The 18135-nt window shown below is 43.7% G+C and overlaps 1 protein-coding gene across 1 annotated transcript in view; it reads left to right on the forward strand.

The window, feature by feature from the left end:
- TESMIN (testis expressed metallothionein like protein) overlaps positions 1-18135 on the forward strand; it is a 55614-nt gene that overhangs the window by 975 nt on the left and 36504 nt on the right. The window contains exons 2-6 of the mRNA XM_012520887.4: positions 65-598; positions 3332-3490; positions 5688-5808; positions 7612-7685; positions 11041-11132. Coding sequence (XP_012376341.2) covers positions 131-598; positions 3332-3490; positions 5688-5808; positions 7612-7685; positions 11041-11132 — 914 coding nt within the window. The 5' untranslated portion in view covers positions 65-130. The remainder of the gene's footprint in view (positions 1-64; positions 599-3331; positions 3491-5687; positions 5809-7611; positions 7686-11040; positions 11133-18135) is intronic.

Consider the following 18135-nt stretch of genomic DNA (forward strand, 5'->3'; position numbering starts at 1 on the left):
TGGCTGAGCCCCCTGGGCGGTCACTCGGGGCCGCCCCGCCCCTCACCTGGCCACCTCGTTGCAGGTGCGCGGCTGTCCCACGGGAGCAGGGTGCGGGGGCGATGCGTGTGCCGAGGTCCCCTCTGTGGACATGGAGGAGGCCCCGCTGCTGGGCGGGATGCCCGGTCCCGAGGACGAGATCGTCGCAGACCTCTTCAGTGCCGAGAGCCAGCTGGTTCCTGAAGACGTGGCCCTGACGGGCGCGGTGGTGGTGAAGCGAGAGGAGGACCAGTTCCAGGTCTTTCCGGATGCGTACCTGAGCCCCGACCCCAAGGAGCCCCTCCTGCACGCGTTCAACCCCCCGCTGGGCGCCGACTGCAAGAACAAGGTCAAGGTGGAGCTCCTGGCCGAGGATGACGACAAGGAGGCTCTGGGGGAGTTACCGGGCCTGCCCGAGCTCCAGGCCCTGGGGGACGCCGCTCTCCCGTCGGTGCCGCCGCCTGCCTACAACGTCCACTTCCTGTCCTCCCTGCTGACCCCGCACAGGAGTTCTGCTGTCCTGCCGCTGGGCGCCTGGGCCAGGGAAGGAGCCGCCCACCCAGGCGTCCGGGTGATTCCAGTAAGACTGCCCGGGAAAGGGTGGCCGTGCCCTTTTCACCCCTTTCCAAATATGTGAGACGGTAGGGACGTAGACCAAGGTTTTCCTCTAGAAGCGTTTTTCCTGGGTCAGTAGCATCCCTGGATACACATCGTACGTCCTGTTGGATTCCCCAATTCCGGACAGGGCACATCCCCTGGTAACCAAAGGGACACCTACCTGGCTTGAGCCATCCTACAGGCAGGGTCAGCAGTGCCGGCGAGACCCAAAGGTGCCGGGAGCAGAGGACAAGAGTAGGGACAAATGAGCAAGTTTGTTAAGTAGGACCCTCTTGTCAAAGCTGTCACTGGCTTTAGGGAAGAAGCCCTGTTTATGTTTGAGTACTAGATAATGTGAGTTTCCATGTGCTTGCATTTTATGTAAACAAACAAACAGTGAGGCTTCTAATCTACCAGGACTCCCAGTACATACTTGTGTTTGCTGAGCCTTCAAATGGAGCTGTGAGGTCTTCCTTTGCTAAGGAGTGACTGTTCCTCAAGCACAAATAGTGGAAATCAAAGGCTAAAAGCCCTGCTAATTCTCAGCCAATATCCTTCCTCCATGACTATGGATTTTCTGATTTGTTCTTGCTGAAACGAAACAAAGCAGTTTGTTAGGGAAATCAAAGATCCCCAAAATTGTATGCTGGCTCCCTCAAAATATCCAGTTTGGAAAACCAGGTTAATCGTCTTTTGAAACATTTCAGTCAGTTACAGATTAAGCCTAGTTGGAACATTTTTGAGTTTGGGTTGCAGTGACCAGAGACTACTTCGTATGTCACAAGGCTTAGCAGCAGGGGCTTATGTTTCTGCTTTTCTGGTTTCCTCCTGGCCTGACTGGGGGAGAAGGGCGTGAGCTGCATGGAGCCCAGGCTGGTGCCCTGCCAGCCTCACATGTACTCAGGGGGACCATGGCCTCCAGGGAGGGGAAGAAGGAGCCCACAGAGCGCCCCCCTCCCCAAGTCACCCAGTGCAGGGGTCTTCCTTAGGAGGCCCCTTGTACCCTTTTCAGAGGGCTCCATTTGGTCACCTACCCAAACCTGCACCCCAGGACTTCTGCCTGTGGGTCCTGGCCTGGCTGTCTTCCAGCTCAGTGAGGAGTCAGTGGAAATGAACCAGAACAGGAACGCGAATTAGCTCTTATTAGGGACAGTAAAATCGTCTTCTAATGTAATCCGGTTTTAACAGAATGCTGGATTGGCAGAACCAAGGAGACACTGAATGATATTTGAATTTTTAAAATTTCTATTGACTATTTCCTAATTAGTACAATGAAAAAGTTTATGGAAAAGATTTATTAGTTAAGCAGAATAAAATTATTTTCTAGTAAATATTCAGGGTAAATTGCGAATTTCCTTATTCTACAAATTCATTATCATATATTGACCTTTATATCTATTCTGTAAAAAGAGATTTTGCTGAAGTATGAGTAGTTCAGATATTAGTTGTGTGGGGCTGAGGAAATGATATATTTATCCTATAAGTATTTGTTAATTACAGAAGATTGATTAAATCTAACCTTTGATGACATGTGCATGGCAAGTTCCCCAAAGCAGAAAACAGAAGAAAATTTGAAATTTTTGGAATTCCTATAAAATTTGAAATATCTCAATAAAGCTGTTACTAGAAATGTAGCTAAACTACCTCTTTCAGGACTTATATCTATATGCTAGTCTGCCATACTTAGTATTTGCCAACACATGATAATTGTTACTTGTTTTAGTAGGTTGGAAAATTTCCAAATTTGAGTCAAGACTCACTCTGAAAAATAGTGACTTGTTCTGTGATTTGATGTGAGGCTTTTTGGACACTACCTTCAAACTCACTGCACTTGAGACATCTTTTTTCAGGCCTTTATGACCTGCCTTCTGGTCTTTTGGGAGACTCACCTGAACTGTGTAATGAGCAACCTGGGCAGGCGGAGTTTAGAGAGGAAAGGGTGATGATGCAAAACGTGGGTTGTCTGCTGTTTCCCAATCCTCTTTACCTTCTTATCAGATTTTAAAAAGAAGCATCCCAATATTGAAACACTAAAGTCTTATAGCATTATTAAATCTTTTTTTTTTATCATTAGCATGTTCAAGGTTATAAAAAACTTCCATTGATTTTCAGTAATATCATTGGTTTTTCTCCGTATTTTTGGTAAGTTTGCTGATGTGTTGTTGAGTTGGGCCTTGTCGCAGGGGAGAGAGCTTAAAAATAAAGCTGGCAGTTATCACCTACATTCAGTCAGAAAAGTTCTTTTTTTTTTTAAGCTGTTATGTCTTACCTAACAGTAGCAAGGATTTGGGATTTGAGGGGGGAAAGCCTGATAAAATCATTGACTGGAATATTTAATAAAACTAATAAGCATACTTGAAGGGTAAGCAGTTCAGGTGATTTTAAGAGAAGACAGGCTCGGCTGCCAGCTCCAGGAGCCCTCCCATTTACTTAGCCCGTTTTCTGAAAGCACAAGCGCCGCCTGGAAACCCCATCTCCACACCGCCTTAGTGGCTGGTTTGGGTCCTCAGAGTCCTCTCATGAGCGAAACCCATGAGCCTTGTTACCCCGCCATAGGGAGAACTAAGAGTTTTAGATTCACCGCTAAGAAATGTAAGGCCCTCTGTACTTTTAAGTGTAACTTTCACCTAGAATACGAATTTCAATTTTCTGTCCCATGTAACTGCAAAAGCCAATGTCCATAACAGGTTTTCTAAAATAGTGATTGTTCTTTTAGGTTGAAATAAAGGAAGCAGGCGGTACTATTATGAGTAGCAATCAGGAGGAAGCAACTTATCAGATCCCTCTTTCTCAGGAATCCTGTTGCAATTTTCCATCATCCCAAGAACCTGAGGACACCCCCGGCTGTTCTTTGAAGAAAGACTCGAACCCAATGGTAATTATGCCAAAGAAAACGCGTAGGACTAACCTTATTTAAATGTTTGGCTCATATCGTTACTAAGTCAATAGGTTATTTCAGTCATTATTTTTCATTGTTTCCTGCTGAATCAGCATTTTTTGGTTGGCTTATCTATAAAAGAGGGGCATCAACTAGCGTCTTTCTCCTGTTCTTATTTCTAAGATCTCATTTCTCCTCAATCTCAGCAAATTTACCAACACTTAGGGCATTGCTAGATTCTTTAACTAGAGTGCCCACAATTCACATCCTGAAAGTAGAGCCATGGTCAGACCCTGGGGTGAGGGCTGTGCCGGCTGAACTGTGGGACTGGAAGCATGCGGGGGAGGGGGGGCAGGGGGAGTTGCGGTTTGGTCCCTTGGGACAGAAGCTGCTTCCCTTCCTTCTCCATGCCTCCAGATTCTTAATATTTACTCACACTTACGTAGGATGCGATCAGTAACTTTTGTGGTTTTGGTGATATTTTTGCACATTCATTATTTCAATCCTGTAACAACTCTGTGGGAGAGGCTATTATTTTTTTGAGGTACTGGGGATTGAACAGGGGACCTCGTATGTGGGAGGCAGGTGCTTAACCACTGAGCTACATCTGTTCCGCTGGCGTTATTTTTATCCTCATTTTATGGGTAAGAAAATAGAGCTGTTATATAATTTTCTTGTGTCTTCTGAGCTTATGAAAGGACTCCAGATCTACTGTGGGGTAAGGAGGAGGGGAGAAGAAGAACCCTTTCCCAAGAATTCCTTTAGCAAATTGCATTGGGTCCAAAGAACTAACAATTGCCTTCCCCGCAGCAGTCCTTTACTTCAAGAAAGGAGGCCTTTATCCATAATACATGAACGAACTTTGAGAATACTTGAAAATGAGCTCACTGTGGACTTTGGTTCACTATGGCATGCTCTAGTCCCTCATTGTCTGTGGTTCTACTCAGGGCCATGGGTGCTGAGGCAGAGCCTTCCCCAGACGTCTGGAGCAGGTCATACAGAATGAGAACTCTTCCACCTGAACCAGACTACCCAGTAACGTTAGTGCACTCCTCCAGGCGGGGCAGGGCAGAGGCACCTGTCGTAGACAGCCCAGGAAGATCCACTAGAGCCTTCCCCCAGCTGTGCATGCGTGCATGCGTGTGATTGAGTGAGTGAGCGAGTGGCTGGGACTTCATCCTCCAAATACAAACACGATTCCAACTGAACAGAATCCAGCCTCTTATCAATGCCAGAAGGATCTGAAGTTTTGCCTCGGGGTTCTGCACTTTCACCAGAGGCTTTGTATTCTTTGTATGGGTGGGCATGTCAACACTTTACACTTATTTGGGGTTTCCTTCTGGGTGATAAGCAAGTCAGAGGCAGAAACCCCAGTTTCTCGGTGTATTTGTGGTTTTACCATCAGAATTAGAAGCTGTGTGCAGGCAGAAACTCCAGCTTTTCTTGCCTTAGATTCATGCCTTGGTGCCTCATACAGGGCTGAGCACTCAGGGCTCCATTGATTCTTGTGCTTAATTTACTCATGGTCAGCACTGCAACTGGGTTACCTGAGAAAGCGAGCCAGGTCCATGAAGAGCAACATTTCCCAGGTCCTAGACTAACCTTTCTAAGCTGTGCTTGTAGGAAATAAAATCATAGACATTAAAAACCCATGTGTTAATTTAGTAACATGTTTGTGTGGCAGGAAAAAACAACTTCAGCAAAATGAAAGATTATTCTAAGTATGTGCCCAGTTACAGAGCTGGAATCACGGGGACATGGTATCTTTTAGAGTTAACTTGATCCAAATGGGGCCAGGGTCTGGCAGAGAAGCACGTTCTCCCAGGAACATACACTGTGGAGTTCAAGGACAGGGGAGGACACTCCAGGCATGGTCTCCTGACCCTTTACCTGGTTCTCAACCATCAGACACCTGGACACAGTGGCCCTAGCAGGACCCCTGCTAGTGCCCTGAATGTACCTCGGGAAACATTTCTGGGAGATTATTGTTTTGTTTTGGGTTTTTTTGCCCTGTGGTACCACCAAGGAGCATGTTATTCTAGAATGAGAAATAAGAGAACAGATCTATAGTTTTCTATTGTTTAAAAACTTAAATTCTGGACTAAAGCTATTTTCTCAGATTTAAGTTTATTTAGGTTCATATTATTGGAGTTATCTTTTAAAAATGAAACCTGATCGTTATTTTTCATTTTAGGTGATATGTCAGTTGAAAGGGGGTACACAAATGCTGTGTATAGACAATTCTGGCACAAGAGAACTAAAAGCACTTCATTTGATTCCTCAGTATCAAGACCCAAATAATTATCTACAGTCAGGTACAAAGTAAATGAATTTAAAAAAATGTCATATATGTAAGTTGGTAAGTGAATATGCTTGGCGTTTTATATAAAGTAAAAGTGAAATAGGCAGTTAGGTTATGGAACAGGCAATTTGGCAAACTTCATAGCTCATTTTAATGCATTAAGAACAGATGTAATATATCTTTATAACTAATTTCTATACATTGTATTGACTGTCTCACATTCTCAGAGAGCTGTCCTCCATTTGTGCTAGCTGCAGAGAGCTTTGTGGCCTTAACAGGTGACAATCTTACCAACACTTACTAATTATTAATTCTGCAAGTCGGTGTGCTGAGGTTGAACATCAACCTTTGAAAGAAGGGGTTGACTGTTTAGGTGTGGCTTTACATTTATTTTATATATATGTATTTGATTGTAATTAATGGGAGTTATCACTCAGTTTTAATCGCTGAATTCTGACTTAACTGTGTCAAATGCTGATTTATCTGACATTCATTCACTCAGAAACTTTTTAAACTAGCACCATAATAATAACCCATATTTGATTATCCTGAAATGCCTCCTGAATGATTAAAGAAAGATTAAATGATATAGTTTCTGGATTGTGCTTAACAAACATTAGACACTGATTCCTGAAAATTGGGCATCTCTGTGTGATCTATACATGATTTCATTACTCCAGAGCCTGAGTTAGCCAGAATATTTCATTATCAGATGATTTGCTAACCTTGCCAGTAATTTAAAATCCATAGCAAATCCAGATGTAGTTTCATGTGGCCTTTGGAGTCCAGGGTAAGAAGAAAGACTGTGACTCCTTGTCTTCCCATTCCATCCTGGTATTCTTTTTATTCAGGGAAGATAAAACACCTTCGAGCCATTTGCTTTTTCACAGTAAAGAACCGGGGCTTGAGGTGTTAGGCTCTTTGTTACACACTGACTGTGGGTTTCCTGTTGTTTGGCACTGCATCCGTGATCCTCAGCACAGCAGGGAGGGGTTCTTTCTTCCCTTCTTCCCGGACAGGACAAAATCCTATCGCTCTAAGATTCACTTAAGGGGGAGGGCTTATATGATGTGTTGCAAATCAGTGTCCTTACCATATACGCATAAAAGCCCCACAGTCTATTTTTGTTACATTGTCTGGATACATATTAAATATTACCATAAAATAAATGCAACTTGTTCCTTAAAGTTGAAGGTGAGATCACTCAGAGGTGCTGAAGCCTGCAGCCCATGAGTGATACTGGAGAGTGACACACTTTTCCTTCCACTTGGACTCACTATTACAAAGGTTCGGTGTCAATGGTGTCACAGGAATGTTTTTCACAGCATCCTGAGGCCAGAGAAATACTTATCAGTTCAGTTATTAAGTAGTTTGTCCAAGTAGCTTAGTAACCATTTGAAAAAACAGTACTTATAAATTGAAAGTAGTTCATCTAGTGTCCAACAGATGTTGCTGTGTTTCCCTCGAAAAATGAACTATGCAAGTGCACTTGTTCTCGCGCCCCAGGGCTCCTTGTCACACAGTCTGGGAACCTGAGTACTCACACCATTTTTTTTTTTTTTTTTTTAGCATAGTAGACTACCTTTAGGAGATTGAAATAAGTTGCTTTATAATGAAAAAAAGTGTGGTAATAAGTTTAAAAAAAATACATTGACCCAAAAGGTTTTACAGAATAGAAAACATAAATAAAATCAAGATAAATTGAGTACCTTGGTACCTGATAATCCATAACACATAATTTTTGCACTTTCTTCCATGCGCTAGTGGAAGCAGGACAATATATGCTATCAATTAATTTTAATTGTCTTCCTTACAGATGTCCCTAAACCAATGACTACTTTAGTAGGAAGATTTTTGCCAGTACCAGCAAAATTAAATCTCATTACACAAGTGAGTCATCATTTTAATAAAAAAATAGAATTGGGCATTAACATCTCTTAGAATTTCAATCATCACAGTTGAAGTTAGGAAATATAATTTGTCCTCCATTTAAAAATCATTAGTGAAACATATTCCAAGTATTCAGCACCCTCAACATTGTTAGACCAATTGGGGTTGGACAAGTCTAAGAGGCAGCTCTCTGCTGGCTCTTTTGCCCTTTCCTGTGCCCTCTAGACCCTCTTTCTGTCCTCTATGCCGAACTTCCAAACATCCCTCACCTTCTCCAGTGTTATGAAAATGCTTTTCAAAGTTCACTTTTATGATTACACCCTAAATATGCATATATTACATATAATTATAAAACTCATTTCTCTAAGTCTTGATGTAAAATGTCATCTCCTCTTTCCCTCCCTGCACAGCCTCTCACGATGGGTTGGTTGCTTTTCTGTAGCCACTCATAGGATAGGCGCACACACAGAATCAGAGACTTGTGTGTTTTGTCCACCTGTGTAAACTGAGAGGACAAAATCTGACACACACAGGTCATCCACTCACCCCGTAATGGCGGCAGGGTGGGGGGAGCACTGGGCTGAGACCAGGGTGACATCAATCAGCGAGCTAAGTGATGCCCTGTGGTGTTAGGAGACAGACAATAAGCAAGGCAAGGAAACAAGTAAAATGGCATCATGTGTTAGGACAGTGGAGGATGGGGGCAGGTGGGGTGGAAGACAGGCTGCAGTTTACAGGGGGTGGTCACAGCTGGCTTCCCGGAGAAGGTGACATTTGAGTAAAGACTGACAAAGAGGAGAGAGTGAGCCACACGAATACTGCATAGAAGAACATTCAAGGCAAAGGGAGCAGGCTCCCTGGGGTAGGCTTGGTATTCTGCTCAGCCATGGGGTGAGAGTGCTGGGAGAGGAGCAGTGGGGAACTCTACGACGATGCAAAGACTGCAGCTTTCACTGTGCTTGATTAAAAGGATCCCTAAGGTTGTGTTGAGACTAGGTAAAAGGGGTGGGTGGGCGAAAGGAGGGGGGATGAGAGCAGGTAATCTGTACTGCAGTCCTCTCCGTAAGGTAGCAGTGGCTCAGATGAGGGTGGTAGCAGTGGGGGTGGCTTCGACAGGCATTTTGAAGGTTGATAGATTATATGTGGGTCATGAGAGAAAGCAAGAAATCAAGGATGTCATCGAGGCTTTAGGGATACACAACCTGGCAGGCACAGCTGCAGATCTCGGGGGGGAGGGTATATTAATCTAGCCGCCCATCAGAAAGTGACCCATTGGTCTTGCTTCTCATTTGGAGCTCTCCCACCTCTTCGACCTTGTGCTGTGAAATGCCCCAGTATGACCAGTCTCCTCTCCTTCCATCTCCTCCCCTCTCTCTCCTTGACTGGGTTCATGTTATCCACATTTTGGCCCAACTTCTCACCTGGCTTGGACCTCAGGGACAATTTAATTTAGCAATGCATTTGCTGCCTCTCTAGAAGCCCTCACTTCCTGGCCAAACCCCTGATTCTGGATATTTTTTAGAGTTTTGCTATTCAAAGTATGGTCCTTGGACCAGGGGCATTGGCATCATGTGGAACTTGTTAGAAATGCAGGCTCCCGCAGATCAGAGTCTGTAGTCTTACAAGATCCCCAGGGGATTTGTATGCACAGCATTGCCTAAGAATTTGCTTTATTCACTCCTTGGTGGCCAAACATTGCTGAAGAAAGGCATGGCCTCTAGCATAAAGTTGCCATAGATTTACTACCTATGTAGTACTTAAAAGGAAGTGGACTTGGCTCAGTGGATAGAGCGTCTGCCTATCACATAGGAGGTCTGCGGTTCAAACCCCGGGCCTCCTTGACCCATGTGCAGCTGGCCCATGTGCAGTGCTGATGCGCGCAAGGAGTGCTGTGCCACGCTGGGGTGTCCCCTGCGTAGGGGAGCCCCACGCGCAAGGAGTGCTTCCCGTAAGGAGAGCCGCCCATCGCGAAAGAAAGTGCAGCCTGCCCAGGAGTGGCACCACACACATGGAGAGCTGATGCAGCAAGATGACGCAACAAAAAGAGACACAGAAGAAAGAAATAAAAAAATAAGTCTTTTTAAAAAAAGGCATCTATTTTTCTCTGCTTTCTTAGCCCCAAAGAAAGCAAGAGGGGGTAAACAAGTATAGTTTTATTTGATTTATGTAGAGACTTATCTCAACCCTGAGGACTGGAAATCTTTCTTCTAAAGAAGGCAAACCTCTTCAGACTGTGTCATTTGGAGATGTTGCCCTAACACTTTGGTGGCTGAAGGACTGTAAGAGACACACCAGTTTCAGTAACTTTTGCACTCTTCCCTTCTGTAAACCGAATAAGGTGACAGCATGCCTGATGGGCTCTGGGCCAAACTAAAGAGGGGGCATCCCTAGGCCGAGAAACCCCTGTGGGCTTGGCTCTTACTAGTAAATGAGGGAGTCGGACCCCACGTGATTTCTCAATGTTTTCCAGCCCTAATAGTCAGCAATGACACCACATTTTAAAAAAGGGCCAAAGAAAGAAAACAAAGAGGATGAATAAAGTGTGTTTTTCCATGACTATATTCTTAAAAGTTATTTTTAAATTTCAGTTTTTGGGAGGCGGAGACAAGGATAGAATGTTAACTGTGATATGCACAAATAATCTCAAAATCTAATTTTATCTAGTACTTTTAATTTCTTCCACTTCTGACAGAAAATTAATTTCTCCCACTTCTGACGAATGCCTCCTGGGAGCCCCCCTCATGAGCACTTCAGTGAGACAAATACGAGCTGGGAACGCCAAGGACGTGGGAGGTGCAGACTGTCGCATCACTCTGAACTTGTAAAAATTATAACATTTTTGAATAGAAAAAAAGGCTTGCCAATGAAACTTCACATGTCAAGATTGCTTATTTTATGCTAAGAGTATAAAATATTTTTAAAGCACTTTAAAAGAAACTTTATTTCACAATTTTTAGATTCATCAACATGAAAAATATTTCTACTACAATATCCCCTGACAGCAAACTGATAGCTGTGCAGTGCTGCTTGCCAGCTTATCCACGGATAGACCCTTCACTTGTACCACGTTTCCTCTTTGTCCAAAGAATCAGGACTTTCTGAGCTGAGGGCATCCTGTGGTCAGATAGGTTTGTAAGATGGAAGGGTCCCATTCCGCTCTTCTCTCGGCTCTAGAGTTGGCTCATAGCTGAATAGGGTCATCACACTAATAACAACTGGATGTTGTTGTAAAGGGACTATAATGTAAACTTCTAGAAGTAAAAGAATCAGTTTTATCTGTACCTAGGGAATGACTGGATGTCTCTTTCTTAAAAACATACTAATTCAAAATTTTCCTACCTTTGACTTTGTGCAGCTTGACAATGGATCCTTGTCATCCGTCCTAAACGGATCTGCCTTCCCCTCGGCATCCACTCTTCCGGGACCACCAAAACTAACTTTGGCTGGGTAAGGATTAAAAGCAATACACTGTCACTTAATTTATTGTAAGAGATTAAGAAACTTTTGGGTACACCTGTGATTTTCTTCTATGTTATAAAATTAGCTTTACCTATAAACCATGCCTTCTGAAAAAAAAATTTTTTTTTTCATAAATCAATGCCGTGAGCAATGTTGCGGCTACACATCTGGTTTTATGGTTGCTGGAAAGGCTGATCTATAACCTGTGCTTGTTTCTACTGTGACTGCCTGCTGTCCTGTGTCAATGTTTCCAAAGTTTGTGGCCATTCAAAGCTCTTCCTTGACTTCACATTGATTCAAACTAAGCTGGTCTATTTCTTTTTTGTTGTCATCAATCTTAGAATGAAGTGGCAGTCACTTAACACTGGCACCAGTGGTCTGTAGTGGCCTTTCTCAGGCTGCCTCTGCTTGCCACTGTGGGTGCTGTCTGCTCATGCTCAATGGCATTGCTAAGGCACGCACTTTACAGGTTGATGTGGGCTGCATTTATTGGGGATCTTGTCTTATCATATTAAAGTTGAGCTCATAACTGTAACTAATTAAACTAATGAAACTGATTGAAACTATGCCTAATCAACACCCAGACACTAACCATGGTTTGTACAGCCCTTTCTGTTCATTAGCCTCTTAGTTGATTATAGAGTTGATTATAACCATTCCTGCTCCCAAGAGGTTTTGGCACACAATCCAATATAATCGTACATGTTATTATGGACCCGCAGGTCCAGGGCCTGGAAGAAATCAGATCAGGCAATTTACAAAATGTAGAATGGTGGTTTCTAGTGCCTTCCAGGCTTATGCAGTGTTCTGCCATCGGGCAGATCTTCATTATGGCATTGGTAAGTGTAAGGAGAGCTGTTTGGGGAAATGTCGAAAAGGCTAAGTGAACCACTTGGTAGGGTTCTGAAGAGATAATGGAATTCAATCAACAATTTCACCTCTGAATCATTACTAAAGAGGTCTGGTTGCTCATGTGATTTGCTGATTCGGTTTTAACAGTTCCTTTTCTTCTGGTTGTAATACTGGGCCAAATCAGTTGACACCTTAAATTACTTTGATGAAATAAGACTGTATGGAGTCATTCTCCTTGCTTCCCTCTCTTGATGTGATGGATCAGTGCAGATGTGGTTAGTATTACTGCGTTAGTCATAACATCGTGGTTGCTAAAATTTCTGGACCAAACAAAACTACTTAAACAATGACCAGATTCTACTCACAGTGTTATGTCTTTGGTTACATGATGTGATCTAAAATGCTAAGATACTGAAGCTGCTCACACTTTCTTGTCCTTGGTCAGCAGTGTGGCATCACTGTGTGCTTTGTTGTGTCTAGAACACTCCAGGGAATCTGATACTTTTCATACTTTATTTCAAGTGTGTGCTCTCACAGTGCCACTGCCATTGTGAGCTCCACCACCACGGTGGTGCTGCTGAGGCACATTTCCACCAAGGAGCAGTAATGAGTACCTTTTCACTGCAGCATATTTCTTCTTCCTCTTCTCCCTCTTCCTCCACCCCGTTCTCCTCCCCATCCCCTTCCACATCCACTTCTTCTTCCTTTTCTCCTTTGTCTCTTTTCAAGCCGGTATTTACTAGGTTTGCTCAATTGGCCACATGTTTTTCTTTATTTTGAAGAAATGATGCAGATTGTAAAGGATTTTTCTGTTGTAACTGAAGTGCTAGGAACAACATGAGCTTTGTGTTAGTATTTTTTGGCTGCCAATAACTACTCGATTTGCTGTCACTCCACTGACTCAGCCTTGATGAGACTATCTCAACATCATAGAACCAACAGTATGCCGGAATCTCTGCTGATTTAGTCTTTGTAGTAGGGTACAGTCAGAAAAGAGTCTGCCGTTTATTCCTTCTGTCTGAGTTCCCAACCACGACGAATTTACTGTACTTCTTCACCCCTTTGTATGCTTCATTAGCCTTCATTTTTAACTTCTGCAAGATAACAAGACCAAATTAGTCTGAAGAAAAGACACTCTGCCAGCCTGATGGTTCAAATACTTCTAACCTGGTGGGTGGTAAGGAAGCAGGTCTACTCAGGCCTCATGGTCAGCCGCTCATGCTCCTGAATTCACCTGGTCATTATCATCTAGAGTTGGGGTGAATTGGCAAACTTATTAACTAGCTTATCATATCAATAAAAATCCACATCCTGTCACTCTCTGTAACTTTAAGAATCTGATTATCAGTTAGGTAACGTGAATTCTGACATCTTTGATGTTACCAGTTTGGTAACAGTGAACATCATAGTAATGGATATTGAAGAGTCCACTTCTCTGGGAATTTTTCCCTTACAGATGAGGTCACATTTTATTGTGGCATAGTTCAGGTATGGTGATTTTACAAAGCAGAGGCTTTAGCAATCCAGCTGTCCAGATCTCTTCTAACTGTATAATTTTCAGATTAGCATTAATAGGGTAGTCAACTATTATCAGAACCAAGTTAGTTTTTGTTACAATCAACTGTCCCCCTCATTGTCCCCTCCTACACTCTGAGCTCCTTGCTAACAGGCTGTCTTTGCTCATGCTGCTATTTCAACTGAAACATCTTTTGACCAAAAAAACCTCACAGCCTTAAAGGTGAATCTCAAGTTCTGCTCCTTTAAGAATAGTCTGTTTTGTTTTAACTTCTCCCATCCATGTGAAACGTTCCTGTCTCTGAATTTTTGAAGCATTTATAAGCAGTAGCAAATAATTCGACTGTATACTATCTTACATTCTCTAAGTTTTCAATTGTATGTATCTCATGTCCCTGATTATTTGGTGGGCTTCTCCACGACAGGCACCATGATTTTTAAAATAGCATTCTTTGATGTCCCCTGAAGCAATTGCCAGTCTTGCCAGTTGTTGATCCCTTGCTAAGTGCCTGGTAGCATCTTCCTGACACTGTCGATGCTCACAGAACTGTCCTCTCTGCCCGCATTCCAGTAGGTCACTGCTGGAATGTCTCCACATCCTCCCCACCCCCTCACACACTTTTAAAGGAAAGAGTTTTGAATCCTCGGGACAGGGAGTTCCAGGCCCCTCTGTGCCCCAGCTCAGGGACAGGGCTGGGAGGGCCACAGGCAAGGACAGTGCATTTGGCATCAGTGTGCCACTCCTCTGATCCACAGGAGCAGGCGAGGGAGAGGTAGCCAGACCAGCCTGCTCTGGGCACTTCTAGGTGTGATGCTACAAGTCTCCTACCTTAAATGGGGGAAGCAAGCTATAACTTAATATGGCATTCAGTTACTTCATTGGGGAATATTATCTTGAAAATAGGGCACATCTCTAAAAGTTACAATTAGCAGCTTATCTCTAAAAGTTACAATTAGCAACTTATCTCTAAAAGTTACAATTAGCAGCTTATCTGTCTGCCAGATACCGTTAGATACCATTAGTTGTTTCTAGGTTGGGGGTGGAGGGTGGGATGAGGAGGCATAGCCAGGTCACTAAACAGAGGATCAAATGTCGATGTCCATGTGGAGGACTGATAAGCAGAGAGGGAACCTGTGCCAAAGTGGAGAGGCGAGTCAAGATCGGGGGCTGGCATCAACTCAGACACTCAGTATAGCCGAGGGCACCGAGTACAGCCCTCTCTTCAGAATACTGGTGTTGATTATTTCCATATAGCAAAAGGCATAAAGTCACTCCCATGCTATGAGTAGAAAGCATGAATTGTATACCAAGTACTGTTTTAGCTGCAGCAGGAAACCCAAGACCCAGATATGATCCTTGCCTAGAAGTAGCTAGTGTGCTGCAGAGATGAAGCTGGCATAACTGCATCCCAAGGAGCACGTTTGCAGGACATGGCACATGAAACACCACACTGATGCCCAGGGAGAGCCCTGACCACAATTGGGGCACAATTGGTACCCCTTCTCTAACCATAGTCGATTAAACATCTTGCAATATTAATATTCTGAGTTCCCTGGTGAGGTAAGCATTGTTTCTTAGCAATGCTTGGGAACTTTCCCATAACCTGTGGCTGCCCCTCATGTTTAGCAACATCCAGAGACACATCTATCTTCCCTCCTCTGATGACCTGAAAGTTGACTTAATGGGCTCATCTCCAAAGGAGCAGTTAGAAGGGAGTTGGAATAATCCTTTCCTGAGATGACGGAGGTCCCCAATGATCATGTGATAAACTCAAAACGTGCTTTCATATTGTTGATAATGTTGGGACTATTACAGTGTGGACAGCTTTAATATGGTCTATCATTCTTTAATTCATACTTTCCTTTATTATCCAGATTTTGGAAAATACAAAAAATATATATATATTTGGCAGGGTGGATACACCAAATAGCAGTCAGGGAAAGAAACTGGGAAGGCTTCGTGGGAAGGGTGAGCTGCAAGAGAACCTGCTCCCACCCACAACTGAGTCTCTGGGCACGCACAGGCTGGGCTTGGGAAGGCCTCTCACGTTGTAAAAGATGCCTGCCATTCCTCTTTCATGACCAGGCACCTACAACTCCTGTAACTATCTGGTGTTGAGATTTTCAGTATTTGTTCAAAAACACCGGATGCTTAGCTAATTCTCTTTTGAAAGAGTAACCATCTGAATACATTTTCTTTTTTAATCTTTATAGAGTAACTCTTAGTTCATGGGACACAAAGTCTAAAAAGCCATGTAACTGTACCAAATCCCAGTGTCTGAAATTGTAAGTAATCACAAATCCTTCATTATTAAATATGAAATAAGGTTGTTTAGAAGTCAGTAAGTGGAGCAGAACCCAGACAAACCTAAGTGGCTGGCAGTGTGCCGGCTGCAGTTAACACTCAGCAGCTGTGCCCTAACGTTTGGTGTCAACCAGAACAGTAAGGAGCCCCACTTGCCATGGGAACCTACTTTGGCTCTTTTGGTTATACCTGGCCAACTAACTTAGTGAATGCAGTTGCAGGGGCGTGATATCCTTGGGTGTCGGTTTACATCCTTGCCCCTCAGACAAGTGCTAACCTTGGCCTCCCTGTTGAACAGTAACTGTAACATGCCCACATCCTAATTTTTAAAAGTTTGATGTATTGGTTTACTCTTGAATTTTTCTCAGAAAAAATTCACCCCCAGGGATGCAAACTCCCAGAAGGCTCAGTCAAGAGGACAGTAGAGCAGATTGTCAAGCAACCGTGGCCAGAGGTAGAAAGGATGGCTGAGAGCCACCAGGAGAGACGGCACTGCAGACCTCAGCTTCCCTTTTCCACCCTGCCGAACTAGGACCTGCTGTTCTTGCTGTCTGCTCTGCTCTCAAGCTCTCGCAATGGGCTGCTCATTTTCTTCCCTTAGCTCCCCACTAGCTTTGAATTGCATGTTGGAAGGGAGAGATGTCTACCACCCTAACTACGTCTCCACATGATTTTCCGTTGCAGAGCTCCTTCGGAAGCCACTGAGGGCTCCACTGGTGGACAGTGATGTGGGGGTGCACACGTGGGTAAAAATCCAGAAGGCTGTGAAACTTGGTTCACAAAACAAAACTGGAAAAAAATTGACTTTTAAAAAAATGATGCTCTAAGTGTAGGGTTGATTTATGAAAATATTTGAGCTCCCATTGGTATAGTCTGTGAATGCAAGTCATATACCTCTCTGAACATTGGAAACGCAATGAAACTGATCAGAAAATTTTTAAAATGTGAGGAGGAAGGAGAAGAGGGGGAAACCCTGGACCATGTGAAGTTGCCAAACCAGAGTGGCCTGCCCCGATGGAAACTTCTGATGCGCGGTGGAGGACAAGGTGGTAGTGTCCAGAGCGGACAGAGGCCAGACAGAGCAGTGGGGACCTGTGGATGAGAGCTGCTCAGCTGCTGGCTGGGCTTGGGGATTGAGGGATCAAATTACCCAGAATCCTAGAGCAAATTAGACAGTAACTGGGGACCCGGTGAAGTAACCCTTAAGGACTTGGAAATAAGATGGCTCTCTGAGAAAGACTGGATTTGTTGAATTACCTCACATTCTTACTTAGAAAGAGCACTCCACTTTACTTGGTGGCTAATATATTAAGGAAAGAATTTGCTTCCCAAGGGAGCTTGGTCAGTATTGGAACAAAGGAAAACGACCTCAGAGTGTCTAGTGTTTTCCAGGGGGACGCGGCCTTACCTTTGCCAAAGGCAAGCCATGTAGTGTGGGCAGGAGACCAACAGCCCCTGCAGATTCTGCATTCAGCAAGCAGCTGTCTGACCAGCGACTCAGTTTCCTCAGTAGCTCCATCCTGAGGTGTGGGAAGGGGATGCCATTTCCATCATAAATTAACAAATGGCATTTTGCTCAGTCCATCACTGAGAAACCGATTATCTCTGGAAATACTGATAAAGTTTATTTTATGTTCTTGGAGAGGCAAAGGAATAAGGAATTTCACCAAAACAGAGCTCCCCTGCAAGGCCTGTTGGGGGCAGACACCTGGCCTTGTCTTGGCGGCAGCAGTGCTGTGTCTCACCATGTGAGCCACATGTGCTTGTTTTGTAAAGCTATGGTACAGGGCATGTCAGGACTGGAGCCACCGGTTGCTTGCTTCACTTGCCGGCATAGCATAGTCACTAGTCATAGCTTTTAATCTTCTTTAACTCTTTTACTCCTCACAACTGAGGCAGTCATGTATGCAAGGAAACAAGATAGTTTTCTTGAAGTGTGTTTGTTCAACTTTAATGGGAGTCTTTACTCAATAAAGGTCAAGAGTGGTTGCTATTAATGATTATTAATAAAGGGGAAAACAAATTATTTTCTAAATTTCAAAGTAATGCATGTACACAGATAAAAATGAAATTACCAGGGTTTGTCTTAGGAAGGAAAGTAATAGTACCCCACACCACCTGCCCCATTCTTTGGTCTCTTTCTAGAAACTACCACTGCCCCTGACTTTTGTTTTCAGGCTTTCTGGGGATTATCTTTGTGTCTGTAAAGATAATCTGCTGAATTCTTGCTGTGGTCCCCTTTCATCTTCCTCCTCTCAAATAGAGTTGGAGTTAGAGTCACACTTTTTAGTTCCTCTCTTGGTTACCTCAAAACCTTAA

This window comes from Dasypus novemcinctus, chromosome 10 (genome assembly GCF_030445035.2).
Source record: "Dasypus novemcinctus isolate mDasNov1 chromosome 10, mDasNov1.1.hap2, whole genome shotgun sequence".
Classification (NCBI taxonomy): Eukaryota; Metazoa; Chordata; class Mammalia; order Cingulata; family Dasypodidae; genus Dasypus; species Dasypus novemcinctus.